At 39.1% G+C, this 17162-nt stretch overlaps 4 protein-coding genes across 7 annotated transcripts in view; 1 reads left to right on the forward strand and 3 right to left on the reverse strand.

Moving 5' to 3' along the window:
* Nucleotides 1–933: 933 nt before the first annotated feature.
* LOC135169918 (testis-specific serine/threonine-protein kinase 1) lies at nucleotides 934–2888 on the reverse strand. The gene is made up of 3 exons (XM_064135337.1): nucleotides 2488–2888; nucleotides 2164–2337; nucleotides 934–1918 (listed from the first exon to the last, which is right to left on the reverse strand). Exons 1-3 carry the CDS (start codon nucleotides 2578–2580, stop codon nucleotides 1148–1150), a joined length of 1038 nt encoding a protein of 345 aa, XP_063991407.1. The 5' UTR covers nucleotides 2581–2888; the 3' UTR covers nucleotides 934–1147.
* Nucleotides 2889–2926: 38 nt separating this feature from the next.
* On the reverse strand, nucleotides 2927–6476 carry LOC135169917 (zinc transporter 7). The gene is made up of 2 exons (XM_064135336.1): nucleotides 6247–6476; nucleotides 2927–5076 (listed from the first exon to the last, which is right to left on the reverse strand). The coding sequence occupies exon 2, from the start codon at nucleotides 5045–5047 to the stop codon at nucleotides 3980–3982; it is 1068 nt and encodes a 355-aa protein (XP_063991406.1). The 5' UTR covers nucleotides 5048–5076; nucleotides 6247–6476; the 3' UTR covers nucleotides 2927–3979.
* A 124-nt stretch (nucleotides 6477–6600) lies between these two features.
* On the forward strand, nucleotides 6601–7766 carry Rps25 (Ribosomal protein S25). Its single transcript, XM_064135340.1, has 3 exons — nucleotides 6601–6667; nucleotides 7096–7188; nucleotides 7456–7766. Exons 1-3 carry the CDS (start codon nucleotides 6665–6667, stop codon nucleotides 7717–7719), a joined length of 360 nt encoding a protein of 119 aa, XP_063991410.1. The 5' UTR covers nucleotides 6601–6664; the 3' UTR covers nucleotides 7720–7766.
* Nucleotides 7767–7948: 182 nt separating this feature from the next.
* LOC135169905 (uncharacterized) overlaps nucleotides 7949–17162 on the reverse strand; it is a 54057-nt gene continuing 44843 nt past the window's right edge. For all 4 annotated transcript variants that reach the window (XM_064135323.1, XM_064135322.1, XM_064135325.1 and 1 more), the window contains 5 exons: nucleotides 15762–16051; nucleotides 14549–14900; nucleotides 12036–12348; nucleotides 10772–10981; nucleotides 7949–9964 (listed from right to left, as the gene is read on the reverse strand). In XM_064135323.1, coding sequence (XP_063991393.1) covers nucleotides 9326–9964; nucleotides 10772–10981; nucleotides 12036–12348; nucleotides 14549–14900; nucleotides 15762–16051 — 1804 coding nt within the window. In that variant the 3' untranslated portion in view covers nucleotides 7949–9325. The remainder of the gene's footprint in view (nucleotides 9965–10771; nucleotides 10982–12035; nucleotides 12349–14548; nucleotides 14901–15761; nucleotides 16052–17162) is intronic.

Below are 17162 nucleotides of genomic sequence, written 5' to 3' on the forward strand. Positions count from 1 at the left end.
AATTTTGCCTACGATATTTTCCGGAAGAAAACGACTAAGAACCTACCGATGGTTTGGGTTTCGTATTTTTCAAAAATTAATCTGATTATTTTTCCCACCCAAATTTCAGCCAATAGAATTGCACCATTTGTTGATATTTTGTATAGCCTACCTCGAATATCAGCGATTATTTTTCCCATCCAAATCTTGGCCAATAGGATTGCACCATTCGACGTTATTTTGTATAGTCAACACGGTATTTCAGCGGATATTCTTGGAAATTTCACTGGAAATTTTGCATGTTGATATATATAAAAAAAAACAAATGTTGAAGTAACCCTCAATTGTATCTGACAGATTAAATGGCAATTCGTTGAAAATTATGTCTCATGGTGCAATTCTATCGGCCAAGATTTGGATGCAAAAAATAATCCCCCGAATACCACTCGAACTTCGAAATTATCTGATATTTCCCTCAAGGTTCCCTGCAAACAAATAAGCTCGTCAAGTTTTCCAGAAAAATCACTCGCGCTTCGCGCTCGTGATTTTTAAACTGGAAAACTTGACACGTTCATTTGTTTGCAACGAACCTATCGGGAAATATCCGATAATTTCGGAGCTCTTGTGGTATTACATGCGATAATTTTTTGAATATTTTGGTAAACAAACGACACTTAACCAAATAAACCTCTTTTCATGTCATGGCACAATTCTCTTGGCCGAAATTTGGATAGGAAAAATAATCCCCTGAATACCACTCGAGTTTCAAAATTATAGAATATTTCCCTCTAGGTTCCCTGCATACAAATGAAGTCGTCAAGTTTTTCAGGAAAAATCACTCGTGCTTCGCACTCGTGATTTTTTAGCCTGAAAAACTTGACTCCTTCATTTGTTTGCAACGAATCTATCGGGAAATATTCGATAATTTTGAACCACTTGTGGTATTATATGTGATAATTCGTCAATTTAACAGAATTAATTAATTATTCTCATTTGTTCATTTATGAACCTGTAAATAATATCCGCGACCTTGGAATTGATTATTCTTTTCATTTCTTTTAAACCAATAATCTATCAATGAAGTGGACTGAATCATCTTACCTTTCAAAAATTGAGTTCTTTATTTTATTATCCATCAAAAAATTAAATTTCAAAAATAGTTGTATTTTTAGACTTTGCTTTCTCTTTTCTGGGAGTTCTCACTGACGGCCATTTCCTTGGAGGACTTTCCACCGTTCTCCTGCAATTTCTCTCCATTTTTGAAGAGTCTCATCCCCATCACCTGCGTCGGCTGAGCCGAATATACGCTCTTACTCCCATTCGACAATTTATCCCTTTTGCCCCGCACCCACTCGTGCGATAGCACCTTATCAAGGGTGAACCTCTGAGTAATATCCGGCTCAAGGATATGACGTACAACGTTTTTAGCCGTTGACGAGACAGTTTCCTGGATCCGTGATCTGAAGACCCAGTTCTTGGACATCTGATCGCGAAGTAATTTCGTGGGATTTTCGTCGTTGAAGGGCATCCTCCCGTTTAACATTATGTACAGAATAATTCCGAGTGACCAGACGTCCGCCAATTTTGGATTGTACGGAGTACCAGAGACAATTTCCGGTGCTGCATAGGCAGCAGAGCCGCAGTACGTGTGACTCAGAATCCTGCGATTCTCCGAGTCAACGCAGAAACGGGCAAAACCAAAGTCCGCGAGCTTCACGTGGAACTTGTGGGACAGGAGAATATTCTCACACTTGAGATCGCGGTGCGCGATGTTCTTGGAGTGGAGGTAGTGAAGACCCGAGGCCATCTGACGGAACCACGTCTGGGACTGCTGCTCGGGGACCAGTTTGTGACGGAGGACGTAGTCTAGGAGATCACCGTTGTCGGCACAACGCATGAAGATGAAGACTCTGGGGCCACGTTGGAGGATACTGTGGACCTGGGGGGGAGACATGAAGAAATTCGATGATGAACTTCTTCATATATATTATTGAAATATATATATGTAAATCTAATACCTCTGAAAGAATAAATAAATAAAGTGAAATAAAATTAAATAAGATCAGAATTGTTTTCCAATTGTCATTTTTAAAATTTGTTTACTCAGCATTCTGTAAGATCATCGGTCTTTTGTTAAGCTCCTATAAATATTAAAGTAAATATTTAAGAGGGGAAAGTGACTACTTGTATGATGTGAGGATTTTCGATTTTCGTTAGGATCTCGAGTTCTCGTGGGAAGAATTTATCGAGGAAATCACTCGGTGCTTTTTCTCTGTCGAATATTTTGCACGCGAGGCGCATTTTCTTCGTTCCACTGCCAGCAACATATTCAGCGAGGTGTACGGTGGCATAGGATCCCTGATCGATGAATAGAACAGTACAATCAAGAAAATTATGAACCCACACAGATCAAAAATGGAGAAGGCCCCAGGTATGAATAATCTCGTCAACGAGTGATTTTAGGGGAAAAAATCAAGGCATTATATTAGATCTGCACGGTTAATTAACCTGTCCAATCTTCTTCCCGATGAGGTACCCTCGTTCCTCAAGAGCACTTATCTCCGAGTTTCTTGGGCTCAGTGAGCTCAGTCTCGTTGCCATACCAAAATCTCCTCATTGATTCATTTGGCAATTTTCACCCCAATTTTCAATAATTTTTTTGCAGCTCAATTTAAGCAACTAGAATTTTGAACTATCTGTTCTACCTGTCGGTTACTGGAGAGTGAGTGAAAAAACCGGGGTATGTCATGCGTCGGCCATTACGTTTTTGAAAAAATGCGAAAAACAATCGAAAGTGGAGATCTGAATGTTTGACGTAACAGGAACTAAGGTATTTCATTGCTTGGAATTACTGCCAGCAATTGAAGATTGATTGGATCTAGAGAAATATTTACCTGAAATTTTTAATGACAAAGTAACGACAATTGAATAAATGGATGACACCAAATAAAACCATATTATTTTATTAATCTAGTATTTATGATTATGTACACATCTTGTCGCCTAAATATCCATTCTCTCCTCCCATATATAATAAAGACTTCATTTAAAAAACCGGGTGATTATTGCTCAGTTCATAAATCACGAAAATAATCTATGATTGACGTTTAAATACAAAATATTTGCACAGAACTCTCGTCACGAAAAGTTTCACCTTGGACTGGAATTCACCCTCCAATGATCGAGAACAGAGACATTGTGTCCCTGAGTCACAGTTTGGAATGTCCAATTACAAATAATTTATTAATCTATCTCCAAATGTACCCCACATGCATAGAGATGCAGAAAAACTGGATGACCCACGCGACTAGCCATCGTCAAGAGAACATCCCTCACAACAAAGTAAAAAATAATCAACAACAATTCATCTCTTTCACTGGTACGGTAATTTTATCAATACCAAAAAGTTTATATGAGATGAAAAACATTTTTAAAACAAATTTTTTCTCTCATACAATTTTTTTTTGGTATTAATCGTTTTATCTCGGTGTGACACACGTGTCCAAGGATTTGGCAGTAATTATCAACGTTAGGCGCACCTCAAAAGAAAAATTAGTGATGTATTATCTCTACAACAATTGTATTTACACGTGAAACCGTATAAAGAATGAAAAAATTTAAATACTTCACCTAAAGTTCGGAAAATGAAATTAAATTGGGCATGAAATCATTAATTTTTTAGCACTGAAAATTGGATGAAAAATATTAGAAAAACGAGCGCGAACCGAATGGAAGAAAATAGACATTTTCAATTATTTTTCTTCAAATATCAGCAACTTCTTTAGTTCCCAATGAAATGAAATGTTCTCCCCCAAGAGGGCGAGTTTCTTTCATCCCCCTATCAAGGAAAATGATTTTTTTAAAACGTCCATCTTCTCCCATCCCTCCCATCATTTCAATCCCTCGAAAAAAAATCCCTCCTCACCGCCCCATGTCCCCTAAGAAATCATGCACCCCCTTCTCTTCAGAACCCCCTCAGGAATTGATCCCCTCCCTCGGATCACGTATGCGTATAATCCAGTTGAACAGTCAGATGCCTAACTCCAGCAGCATGAAAGATCATCTGCGTCTGAGCAAGTACATACTTGGCATCAACAGTCCTGGCGACCTCCAGCTTCACGCTACCCACATAAATATCCGAGCAGAGTGTCCAGAAGTGTGGCTCCTGGACATCATAAACCCCCGAGAGGTTCTTAATCCTATTATAGCACTGAGGTAGAAGATGATCAAGAGCACCAGGTTGTCTCTGCATTAGTATAACCCCGGACTCCATGAGAAGTGATCCAACGCTGATGATGATGAGAAGAGCGATGAACATGGAGCATATGGGATCAGCTATCATCCAGCCGAAGAGGTGCATCAGTACAGCTGAGACAATGACCCCAACAGATCCCAGGGTATCAGCGAGAATGTGCAGAAAGACACTCTTCATGATCTGGGAATTACCCGACGATGAAGATTCGAATTCGATGTCATGATGATCGTGCCCATGGCCCCCATGTCCCCCATGGCTGTGATTGTGATTGTGGGAGTGTCCGTGGCCCCCATGGGAGTGCCCATGGCCTCCACCCCCATGACTGTGGCCATGGCCATGCTGAAAGGCGTAAATTCCCACTAAATTCACCAGAAGTCCCAGGACTGACACCACGAAGAGTCTCTCGTGCTTGACCTCCGGTGGTTCAATTGCCCTCTCAATCGCCTCGAACATTATGAACCCAGCGATGAACAGGAGAAATAAACCATTGACAAAACCTGCCAGCACTTCTGCCCTCACGTAACCGTATGAGTAACGATCGTTCGCCCGCCATTTTGTTATCACTGAAGCGATCAGGCCGAAGATCAAACCTGTACAGTCGAAGAACATGTGGAAGCTGTCGGATATAAGCCCGAGGCTGTTTGTCCACATGCCGTAGATCAGCTCGATGAAGGCGAATGAGAAGTTCAGGAGGAGAAAGAGGAAGAGATTCCTCGTGTTCTTGTCGGAGAATATCAATCTCGTCCAGCCGTTTATCTTCTCCTTTATTCGGCTACCGAAACTACGGGAGTCCTTGTGCGTTAGGGGAAGCATCGTAGAGGCGTCTTCGAGGTCTTGAGTTTCTGAAAAAAAAACATGATATTTTTAGTGGAAGAAATATCAATGACTTTCTCGAGGTTCTTCCCTACCGACTTCATCAGTCTCATTAAATCAGTTTCACACCTTCATGGGGTGTCAGGAGGAGTTCTACATCAGCTGAAGTTTATCTGATAATAAACACACATTTTTTTCGTGTTTATTCTGGATGGAAATGTGATTGGAGGGGATTATTTAAGCACCAAGTGCTGCGAACGTCACACATCGCCTGCGATTATTTTTAGGATTAAATTATCTCGGCTGAATATTTCGTGGAATACAGTATGAGGAGAATAAGATGATAAAATTGAAAAAAAAAACAAAACTACAACTAAACTACCTGTAGCGTTTAAAAAGTCCGGAGAATAATTTTTCGATTGAAAAAATAAAAATCGAAGGATTTCCCTGGGATTGTCACGACTGAAGACTCCACTTTAATTGCACGAGCTTTATTAAATAATTTGGAACGGGAGCGTGACATTTCGAACGTGACATATCGCTCATTAAAAATATGCATCAGCGATTTGATTCGACTATTATCTCGTGGAGATTCGACAGAAGGTTTTTTAAAATAAGATAGGACTGCAGAAGGATAATAACAAAGTGATTATTGCTACTGATGGACTCATGTTACAGTGGACAATATTCAAGAAATCGATTGGAACGTGGCAATGACCCGCGTGATATGTCACGCTTAATTACCTTCTGGATGTGCAATAAAATCAATTTGAATGTTATCTCAGGCCCCTGGGCACTGCAATGAATTTATTTTATGTAAAAAATTGACGAATACGAAATCGGAGAAAGAAAAATACGTAAAAATCCGGAATTAACATTTGTTTCGGAATAATTTCTAGTCCTTAATATCCCACAGTCTATTTGTTCAATTTAAAAACTGAGCATTTGAGAAAACAGAAAAAAATAAGACATTTCCACAAGAACCCAGTGGAGCATGAACAACGATCGGTACCATATTGCTTGGAATTTCGTCTCTGGGACTTCTAAAAATCATCCCGCAAGTCACCTCCCCCCTTTAAGACTCAAATCCTCAATTTTCTAATATCCAAAGAAAGAAATCAAAGGATATTCTTTTAATTGTCATACATGACACGTACACGTCAATTACAGGTTAAGGACTCTCAGTGGTGATTGAATACCTTAAAAATAGTCTCAATAATCCTGACCAGTAGTCCTCGCCCAAATACTCCTGTTGATTTCCACCGTTACTTTCCGAGGATTAATTTGCTCATGATTCTGCCTTATTATCGAGGACACTGGGGATTCCGGCTGGAATAATACACTGGGTTAACCGCCATATCCCATGTCGAACACGCTTCAGCCACTCCCGTCAGGTCGACAACTTCAATCCCCAAAAATGTCGTTAAGAATCGCAGTAAAAAATAAATATCACGAAACTGGAATTTTGGGGGAACCAAACAAATTGTGAATAAATCAATCCATTTTTCTTGAAATTCAGGGAGTGAAGTGCGAAGTTGTGTTGACTAGTGAGGTAACCAAATGGCGTGTTAGTGAGTTCCGGTTCTCGCTCCTGCTCTTTTCCAGTCGTCAGCCATCATGGTAAGTGTTCTCGTCAACTGTCTGTTGAATTATTTATTTAATCTGAAGACAATCAACCGTTTTCTCGTTGTTAATAAATCGAAAACATCGCAGTGGGGCTTAAACTTCGTATTTAAATATCAATACAAGTGCTGAGTGATTTTTTTTTTGTTTTTGAAGTTTGGGGAGGTGATGGAGTGGGGCCACATGGCGTTTGGGATTATCGTGGGGTTATGAATCGTTTGATTGTAGTTATTTCGGGTGGAAAATGATATTCCAAAGGGTCTGAATGATGTTCTGGAATTTTTGTCGTCAATTTTGAGGTTGATTGAGGATTTCTGTACTTCGAGGAGATTTTTTATGACCCTAACCTCCAATTTGGGCCTGGATGGGGTGGTGGGGTTGTTGGTGAACAATGCTGATTGTTAATGATTTTTTGTTGTTTCTAGCCGCCCAAGAAGGACACGAAGGGCTCTTCCAAACAGCCCCAAAAGACCCAGAAGAAGAAGGAGGGAGGATCCGGAGGCAAAGCTAAGAAGAAGGTTCGATATTTGTATTCTTTCATCACATCTTCATTATCATTTGTGTCTTTGTGATAATAAACATTGGAGGCTCTCTAAAACCTTCACCTTACATCACCTAGATTAATTGAATAACTTTAAATGATGCACAAAAACCTTGCTTGATATTCCATGACAGCAAAAAACTGATTTAATGAGACTGATAAAGTTATTCAATAAGAAATCAATAAATATCAGAATAATCTATCCTACACGATGTTTAATTATGATCTAATTACGTCATTGCAGAAGTGGTCGAAAGGAAAAGTTCGCGACAAGTTGAACAATCAGGTGCTGTTTGACAAAGGCACATACGACAAACTTCTTAAGGAAGTACCCCAATATAAGCTAATCACTCCATCAATCGTGAGTGAAAGGCTCAAGATCCGAGGTTCACTCGCCAGACGAGCCCTCATCGAGCTCCAGCAGAAGGGGCTCATCAAGCAGGTGGTCCAGCACCATGCACAGTTAATCTACACCCGCACCACCAAGGGCGACGACCCTGCCGCGTAATTAAGACCTCTGTATAAATCGGTTTAATAAAAAATCTATAAAACCTAGAGCTTGTGTTGATTAAATTCTCCATAGAATGAAAAATATTTTATCCAGTTAGGGACCTCGTATCACAAGGTCATCACTATTGTTTTAATTTATTTAAATAATTTCAATTACGTTTTCATTGGTACCACGGATTCAGGAGCGCTAATCTTGAAAATCGAAGGGATGAAGAAAAAAAAAATCATTTCAAACACATGACATTTATTTCGTTTTCTCAAGGATATGTGCACACATATAAATACATAAATATTTAATGATAAAAACACTCGGAGGGAATCCTAAATAACAACTTTTATGTGAAGGATACATTCTACTAGATTTAATGGAATACGATTTTTATTTTGTCCCTCCCCAGTTTCATCATTTCGATTATGTACAGTGCGAAAGAAAACCGATAGCTGAAGCCTACAAATATTAAACGTAAAAAAATGATTAAAAAATAAAATTTCCAATTGGAATGAAATAAATCCCTCGCTTCTAATTTATGAAATACTAACAAGTGCAGATGTTCGTGATATTTCATTCGATATTTTACGATTAATCATTTAACATTGTCTTTCATTTATTTGGCAGTTGAAGGTTCTTTATTCTTGTGTAAAGTATCTCGTAAAATTATTTTATACACTAAAAATACCATAAAATTTCTTCAATCTCCAACAATTCCACGGATAAAGCTATTGCTTGAGTATTTCTTATACATATTTCATATATCATATATTACTTTTCTCCCCATTCACGATATCATTTGCATTCAAATTTATTATCTTTATTTTACAGACTCCATCTAGCAACAATACGTAGTCTATACTTGTAACAGCCTCATCGAATATCATTCGTTTTATTAGAATAATTTATAAAACTCATGATTTAAAAAAATACAGAGATAAATCTACAATTAACTCAGAGATTAATATAGTAAGGTAATATAAAACTAGAAATAATTCTTATTTACAAATAATTCATCGTGTAATAATTTCTTAATTTAATGGAAACAAAAGAATTTATAAGAAAAAATCCAACGTTCGCAAGACTTGTATATCTTAAAATTTTTCAAAGAATAATTTTTATTTTAAATTATTAAAAAATAATACTAATAACATTGGGGGTTTTTATTAGCTAAAAAACACATTAAAAAATTTTTAAATGATGCAATTCGAATAGAATTTATCAACAAAAAAAAATAGATTTTCCATTGAATTTTTCCCCTCGTAAAATGAAAAAGAAAATTGCAAGCAGAATATCTCCATTGAGTACACCTCATCGAATAATATATTTTTTGGCACAAATATCCCACGTCATTTCCCAAGCCCGTGCACTTGCCAAGTGCAGGAAAGCAATCCAAAAAATGCTGTAATGAAGTGGAATAAGAATTCCGAAAACTTTCTCTCCTGTAAATCCATTTGTCTCCAAAGTATCTCAACGCTTCCAACAACAGAGGAGCCTCCTGCCTCCAATAAACTCGCTTCCACATCACAACAGGAGCATAAATTCTCCCAAAAAAAGGGGCCAGGCCCTCAAAGTACTTCCAGATCGACCATCATGATCATCAACCTCAACCCCTTCACTTCTTCTTCGTCTTGGAATTTTTCTGGAGTTTATTAATTTTAATTCGACAAGTCGATCCTCCAATGTATCCAACCTCAGCTCTTCCGCCCTCCTCAACAGCAGCAACAAGAGCCTTAATGGATTTGACCTGGATGTCCTTGGCACTTATCTCCAGTAAAACCCCAGGATAACGTTCCCTTATCCACTTACCAATGCTGCTGCACTGGCTCTCGGTTAATTTGACTCCGTCGATGCACAGCCACGTCAGACATTGTAAATTGGCCAATAATGTTTGTAAAAAAAGATGTTCAACCTGGAGTCTCTTAACACCATCAGTCACGATCAACCCATTGGCCTTTATGAAGCTTATGTTGGAGGTCTTCAGGTGTTTGGACATTTGTCTCACTGTTTTATCGCTGTCCTCTAAATTGATCCGCCAGTAATTAATCTTCAGGGTTTGAAGGGCCTTGAAGTGGGTGGATAGAGACGAGAAGAATTGCTGGAGGATCTTGTCGTCGATGAAGAGGAGAGAGCCACTGCTACCTCCTATTTCTGATTTATCAAGGGACAGGTCTAGCTCACTCAGAGCGGTGAAACCAGCTAAGAAGGGAAGGAGAAGAGGTCCGCGCAGGGCCAGTCTATCATTAACTGATACCTGTATGGAAACAGTGATTAATTTATTTATATTACATATATTCAGCGAAAAATTGTCATTAAAATATAAAAAAATAACACATCTTCCTCTCGTTGAATTTCAATGAATTATTTCTGCCCAAAATTTCGAGATCAGAGGTAAGAAATAAAATCAGTGCCAATGTAAACGTCAATCTCCCTTCTTCAAGTGAATTGCACTTGATTTCCCACGAGACAAGGGCCTGTATAATATGAACATGTGACTGTGGCACGAGGCACGAATTAATTGAACGCAATGCAATGGAATTGCGGATTGTTTGTGACAATACAGTGGCATTAGAGAAGTCTCTCGTGTGTCGAGGTATAAAGTTCTTCGGCGGTATCTTGAGAGGAGTGGAAAGGGAGGGATGAAGGGATTCTGAGGCTTATCTGTCGTGCACCAATTCGTTCGGGCCTTTGTTCCTTCCATCGACTAATTACGAAACTTGATAATCGGGGTAAATGGATTCATTGTGCCTGCGGTTGTCAAACTCAATCCTGTTGAGGTAAAAAAATTAATCGATGGATGACGTAAATCCTGGAGAGACTCCAGTCTCTTATCACCAGTAATTCAGGAAAAGGTGATATTTTGTTGCCATTAATTTTTGCATCAAAATTAAAAATATTAATTTCTTATTCGGGACGATGGCAGATAAATCCGGGGATGAAAGAGGAGGGATGTTTCAATGGGTCTCTGATCGATGTATCTTAGTTGTGGCAAGTTTAATACTGTCGCTTCTGTGTTCTGGGAGAGTGCTATTTACGGGATCTTGGTAGTGGCTATACTCACTTGAAAGCCTGCCAGACGAAGGAAAACTATCGTTGGACAGGCGGGTGGTGGTGCTGCACGAAGCAGTTCAGCTCCAGCATCGTCTCGTCTACCTAATCGGGAGAGTGGACCCTCGTGGACTGCTAAATGCAGACGGGCATTGCACAGGCTCAATTCACGGACACTCGTGCACGTCAACAACTCGGAAAATACTAGCAATGTTTCCGACTCCTGGAGATTGAAAAAATAATGTTTTGTTTTGTTATTTTGTCATGGAAATTGTTTACAATTGGTGTATTCGTTGAATAAATTTTTTTCTCGGGAAGTCAATAATTTCTTTTACCACTTCGTTTTACCACTTCACTGGTGAAACAAACAATTAAAAAAATCTAATTGTGGAAAAAGGAAAAGTATTCGTTCATTTGTGTTTTTCAACTTTAAATCGGCTTCTCCACCCTGAGCATTGTAACATTACCCTGCATTTGTCGTGTATATATGCAACAACTGAAAATGGAAGTAAAGTGAACAGCACTCCTCAATTACCACGTTCTCAACTCTGCAGATGAGGATTCCCCGAGTTTTCGGATTTTCCGTTCCCCCGGGAGCTGACGCTATGGTAAACCCGGGTTATGCCACTTGGAATTTCGATGGAAAACTTTGGAATTATTACAGCGAATATCACGGATCCCTCTGTCCCAAGTTTCTCATTGAATATATATCGAAATTCACTGTAATATATTCATTAAAAAATCCCGAGTTTTTTTTAAATGCAATTGCCAGTCGCTGGTGGGAATAATTTTCACGAACAAATAACGCCAAGTGTGATTTGCAATCAGGTAGCACTGTTAATTATCATTTTTGGTGATTGACGATGGTGTCGATGATTATTCAGTGGTATGAAAATTAGGCAGGTCGTTGGGGGAATAATTTTACATGATCCTCGAAAAATGACCGCGTGCTGAATCACACGTAACATATCCCAGTAGTTTGAGGATGTCACGCACCATTGTGAATTTCAACCCGTAACGCCATTTACATGAGCTTGCTAACGGCTCAGTTTTCCATTAGTCTACGTCTGGACGTCGTTTGCTTACGGGATATTGTTTCTCTGTGGGGTGTAATCCGGCAACGATATTGCCAGGGCTGTGAGAGAGTGACAAGGAAAGTTATTCAAAAAAGATTTTGCAGATTTTTCCTTCCCAATGAAAGCCCCATTTTTTTTATCGAAGCTCATTCGAGCGGAATTTATTATTAAAATGGAGGAATTCTCAATTTGTTTTCTTACCTCTATTCTGAATGTCCATCCCTCCAGACTCAGCAGCCGTAGAGTTGAATTTCTAGCGAGTGCATGACACAATAATCTGGACGGATGATCATCCATAGCGAGACGTGGACTAGCTAAATCGAGTAATTGTAAACAAGGGGCTTCAGTAAGAGCCAACACCAGTGGCATAACATCCACAGGTCTAGAAGCACCAGCAGCCCTCACAGCATCCAAGTTTCTCGCACGTCTGATTGTCTCACCCAGACACCCAGCATCGAGACCGCCCTGGAGGCATTTGGAGACGTTCAGGGACCTGAGCTTGCAATTTGGCTCTCTGTAACACAAGAATGAGGGTATTGTGTATCGATCCTGTCTGTCTCACAGTCTGGTAGACAGTGTAACTAAGTTCCGGGGGATATAGACTGGTCTCCCTCGGGCAATAGTCTTTTATCGTGATGTAGAAGTTCTCAATAGACTCGGGGGGTGATGATCCCAGTTAATGGATTCCTCCGGGGGATTTTTTTATGAAGTGTAAATATTTGTAATTTGCGCGTAAATTGCGCTATTTGAATTTCTAACTTCTATGTTTCTTCTTGAGGAGTTGTAATTGAGTTAGAATAATTTGCATTTTTCGGGGTGAAAGAAGAGAGAAACGAGGAAATTCCGTCCGCCAGTTGAAATGTTTAATTAAATAACATCTCAACATGAATTTCATCAGAATAATAATGAAATAATTCTAAGACAGAGCCCCTGAAATCTGCTCGTACGTGAATATTAAATGATTCCTCGGGGATTTAATTTACAAATGACACGGAAATATTTGTAATTCGAGAATAAATTACCCGTTAGAATTCCCGACTTTTTTGTTTCTGCTCGAGAAGTTGAAATTGCTGGAAATAAAATCTCCATAATACGCTTTTTTTTCTTCTTGAAGAAGTTGGAATTCCGGAGAATAAAGTCACTACAATTTTCATTTCCGCAGATAAAAGAGGGGATAAAATTCCGTAGCCAAGTTAAAAATCTTCAATTAAGCCACGTCTCAACATTTTCTCATTGCCAACAATAGCGTTGATATAAATTTTATTAAAATGTAAAAGTGTAAATCGAGTTTCACTAGTTTCCACGTATCTCGAATTCTCGGGGGGGTATAAGAATACGGCGAAACACAGTGGAAGAAATAATAAAAAAAAAAAGGGCAATACAAAAAAATATATGGAGTACGTGGAGAGAGATAATTAGGTGGAGCCGTTGTGCCGAGCAAGCTGAAAGCTTTTGTCGTACAGCAAGAAGAGCAAATCCACGAGTCCAAGCACTCGGGGAAAACTCAGACGGCGGAGGTCATTACAGCGTGTATCTTCCATCTCTCGAAGGGAGGGATGAAAAAAAAAAAGGGAAAGCGATGTGAAAAATAAAGTACAGCAGACAGGGGGATAAAAAGGATGAAGGTTTTGCGGGGAATCCCTTAACTTTTTAATCCGCTACTTCTTTCGCTGAGAAATGTGTCCACTTGAATTTGAGGAATGGCTGGGGCGTTTCAAATTCCAGGGTAAAATAATCAGTGACCCTAGGGGTTACTGGGCTTCTGCATGGAAATTTTTACGGTGAAACATTCAGTTTTCATTTTTCAATTCACTACTTTATTTAATGGGGCAAAAAAAATGTCCGCATAAATTTGAGGAACTACACACGTTTTAAATTCCTCTGACGATGTTGAGGGGATGAGTCCACTCACTTCGATACAAACTCTCACCGGTAAATTTTTTTTTTTTTCGTCACCCTTCTTCCCTTTTTTATCCGATAACGCCCCTTTTTGTGCAGATCACGCAGGGCAGCCCCAAACACCGTAATATACTGACCCAAATGCCGATGTACCACCAGAAAAGGCTCTCCACTGGGGTGAAATTCACTCGAGCCATTTCGAGATTTTTTACCACCCCCATTATATCATCATTTACCCGAGAGGCTGCATAATTTTTCAATTAACTCAACAGGACAAATATTAAATGTCGCGTCCGTCAGACAGACGTCATTCCAGCGTGTGCTCTCTTCCGATGAGAGAATAAAAAAAAAGAAAATAAAAATGATATACATTCAGAAGCCAAGTTTTGTATTTTCTATTGGTGGAGCACGAGCTCTGGATGGAAGAGCGTTTTTAATTAAAATTGTACACTCCTTCACGTACTAGGGTTTCCAATATTCAAAACGAGTTACCTCCGTTGCCATTTTATTCCCGAGTTATTCCTCATGTTTCAGATTAATAGGAATGATTTTTCATGGCTCGAAATATCTAGACGATAATGAATTTTTGGGGGAAACTCGATATTAGTTGGGATCCCCTAGCTTTTTGATTAATCATTAAACATATTTATTTTTATTTATGTAATTTCTATAGTTGTATAACTCAACCAACTGTTTTTTTCACTAAAAAAATTAAGGATCAACAATTTTACGATTTTACAATGACAGAAAATTGGTAGTTTGATACTAGAGAAGCAGATTTGGTTGAACTACACATCCCACCCCTCATATCTTACCTGATAGCATTGAAAATTTCATGAAATCCAGTTCCCTGATGGCATGCGACATCGCACGTTGGTAGAGGATGCATAAGTGGCAACCGATGACACAGTACACTGTCACTATTTCTCTTGGAGCTACCATTGCTGCTGTCCCTGTCGCGATCGTTTTGTGGCAATGTACCATTACCATTGCCAGTGGTACCAAGTCCAATACCAAGTGGTAAACGTGGAAGTGTGGCTGGTCTTGTTAAACTACCGTAGGCAGCTAGTGCACCACGTGGCAGAGACGAGTAGCAACGATTGTTCAAAGGTAGTGTACCGAGTGTGCTGGATGCACAACCGCTGCTACCAGAGCCCGATCCAGAGCCTGTGAAAATTGGTTTATATTTTCATTATTAGCGACGATATATTTTCGAAAGGAATTGGCCAAGATGTTTCAAGCAACTTCGTGACTCAATTTGGTGAGAAATACCCGGTTCGAGGAGATATTATCCCTGAAATAAACGCCCTGAGGAAAAACTACGGGGAGGGAAAGGTTTTTAAAAAAAAAAAATCCGGAAATAATTTTGTGGGGAAAAAATTCCAGGAAAAAATTTTCAGAACAAGTCTCCGGTACCCAAAATTCTCGGGTAAATAGTCCCGTGTCCTGGTATGTTTGAAATAATTGCGATAATTTTGTCCGAGGGAACATGTTCGTGGAAAATAAAAATGGAACAACATTAAGCGCAGTCGTAGAGGGGTAATTAGCTTAATTGCCCGGGCTGAATCGTTGATAGCCGAGTAGTGCTACAGTATTGTGGATATTTAATTCTGAGGGAGCCAGGGAGATTTTGCGAAACTATTCCTTAGGAATTTTCATCGTTTTCCACGCGGTGAGACGAGTCCCATCGATTTTATCAGCGAGCCAACACCAGCCCATTCAATCGTGACGCGATAGATTTGTGATGGTTATTAAAAACGAAAAAAAAAGAGGAATGAGAAAAACGAATATTGAATTTCTGTTGGCATTGTGAGATATCGGAGGCTCGCTGAATGATTCGATGCATTAATTAGACTTCTCAGCGTTTTTATTGGAGAACGAGAAATCCTGATTGGGAGGTGTTTGGCCAATATTTTTATTGATGTTCGACTCTTCAGTCTTAACATCCAGACTATTATAAATATTCGAATTTATTGAAATTTGAATCTTTGCAAAATATCTTGATAACGTACGAATTAATGATATTACCCATACTGATACCCGAACTCGATGGATCCTCATTTTTGGCGCCCCAACTTCCGGCAAGATTGAGTGCTAGAAGTGGCCTCTCCTTGAGTAGTTCAGCAACCGAGGCCAGGCCCTCGCAACCGCAGCTCAAATGGGGCAAGTGCAGTGCCTGCACTTGAACGCAATCGCGCAGTGCTGTGCAGACCCTACTGACTTGATCACCGGACAGATTCATGTCGAGTACCAGTCGCGCCAGGTGGGACGATGCATTACTCAAACCACGACAAAGTGCGTTGACCACGCACTCAAGTCTAAGTAGACAAATTGAGACATAAAAATGTGGACTGTGAATATTTGCATTGATGCTGACGTACTTTGAATTGTATTATTCAAATGAATATTTGTTTTACCAAAAATAAAATGAATTGGATAGAAGGGATAGAGCCCCCGGGCGCCCACTGAGCCCTTTATTTTTATTTACAAAATTCGGCCTTTTATTTCAGTAATGAAACATGGTGTATTTGAATGAATAAAAGATTGGCCATTTGGGCAATGATGCGATGATAAATTGCTTCATTACACTCGAAATAAATTCAATAAATGGGAAACCCTCCGGAGGCACTCAAAACCCTTTATTTTTATTAAAATAATGTGATAAATATATGATTTATGTATTTTTATATTTTTTTTTTCACGGAAATTTTTGCGTTATCCACTAGTGAATTCCCCGAACCAATCACGAGACATTTGTTTACCATTCGCACAACTAAAAATCTCACAAATGTTCGTTGAAAATTTCCGAAGAATGTCATTAGTTCCATTGTCAGTGCAATAAATGCCACGAATCAAAGAAGTGCTTGAAGAAGTGAAAAGGTTTTTAAACGCAAGTCTGAATTGTGTCTGAGTACAAAGAAACTCTGATGAAATACAGCTGAGGAAAATGAACTACCATGCACAACAATTCAAACTGTATCTTGTCTCCAGTAAATTCACTCAGCCATTCAAAGTTCCAACTTTACCCCTGAAATGAGCGAGAAACGGAGAAGTGGTTGAAAATAAAAAATTAACCGGAAGTGCGTTTGCAAAGGACAGTATTAAAAATGACTCGATCCAACTCTTGACAATTACACCCACCCTTCAGAGGAATATTATAATTTTTCTTTTACGAATTTTTATTATTAAAAATGAACTCCTCCCCAAGATTTACTGCCAAACTGTTCAATCCCTGGGCCTCTAGATTATTCAGTAGTTGAATTCGCACAATATTTTTTCCTCCGCAGATTGTTTTCAACGCCTGTCAACGGCACGCGAATAAACCTCTCAATGTGTGAAAATCAAAGTCCCTGTTTTTCGTATAAATAAATTTTGCACTTCGTGGAGTGAGTTTTGGCTTTCGATTTCAGTCTCATTGGTGTCCCCTGT

Source organism: Diachasmimorpha longicaudata, chromosome 16 (genome assembly GCF_034640455.1).
Source record: "Diachasmimorpha longicaudata isolate KC_UGA_2023 chromosome 16, iyDiaLong2, whole genome shotgun sequence".
Classification (NCBI taxonomy): domain Eukaryota; kingdom Metazoa; phylum Arthropoda; class Insecta; order Hymenoptera; family Braconidae; genus Diachasmimorpha; species Diachasmimorpha longicaudata.

Bases quoted from the DNA above. Each gene is read 5' to 3' on its own strand.
- LOC135169918 (XM_064135337.1), bottom strand. From the start codon at position 2,580: ATGGCAACGAGACTGAGCTCACTGAGCCCAAGAAACTCGGAGATAAGT. The intron at 2,338-2,487 runs GTTAATTAACCG...TTCATCGATCAG, and splicing joins TCGGGAAGAAGATTGGACAG to GGATCCTATGCCACCGTACA. The intron at 1,919-2,163 runs GTAGTCACTTTC...TCTCCCCCCCAG, and splicing joins AAAATCCTCACATCATACAA to GTCCACAGTATCCTCCAACG.
- LOC135169917 (XM_064135336.1), bottom strand. From the start codon at position 5,047: ATGCTTCCCCTAACGCACAAGGACTCCCGTAGTTTCGGTAGCCGAATA.
- Rps25 (XM_064135340.1), top strand. The intron at 7,189-7,455 runs GTTCGATATTTG...ACGTCATTGCAG, and splicing joins GAGGCAAAGCTAAGAAGAAG to AAGTGGTCGAAAGGAAAAGT.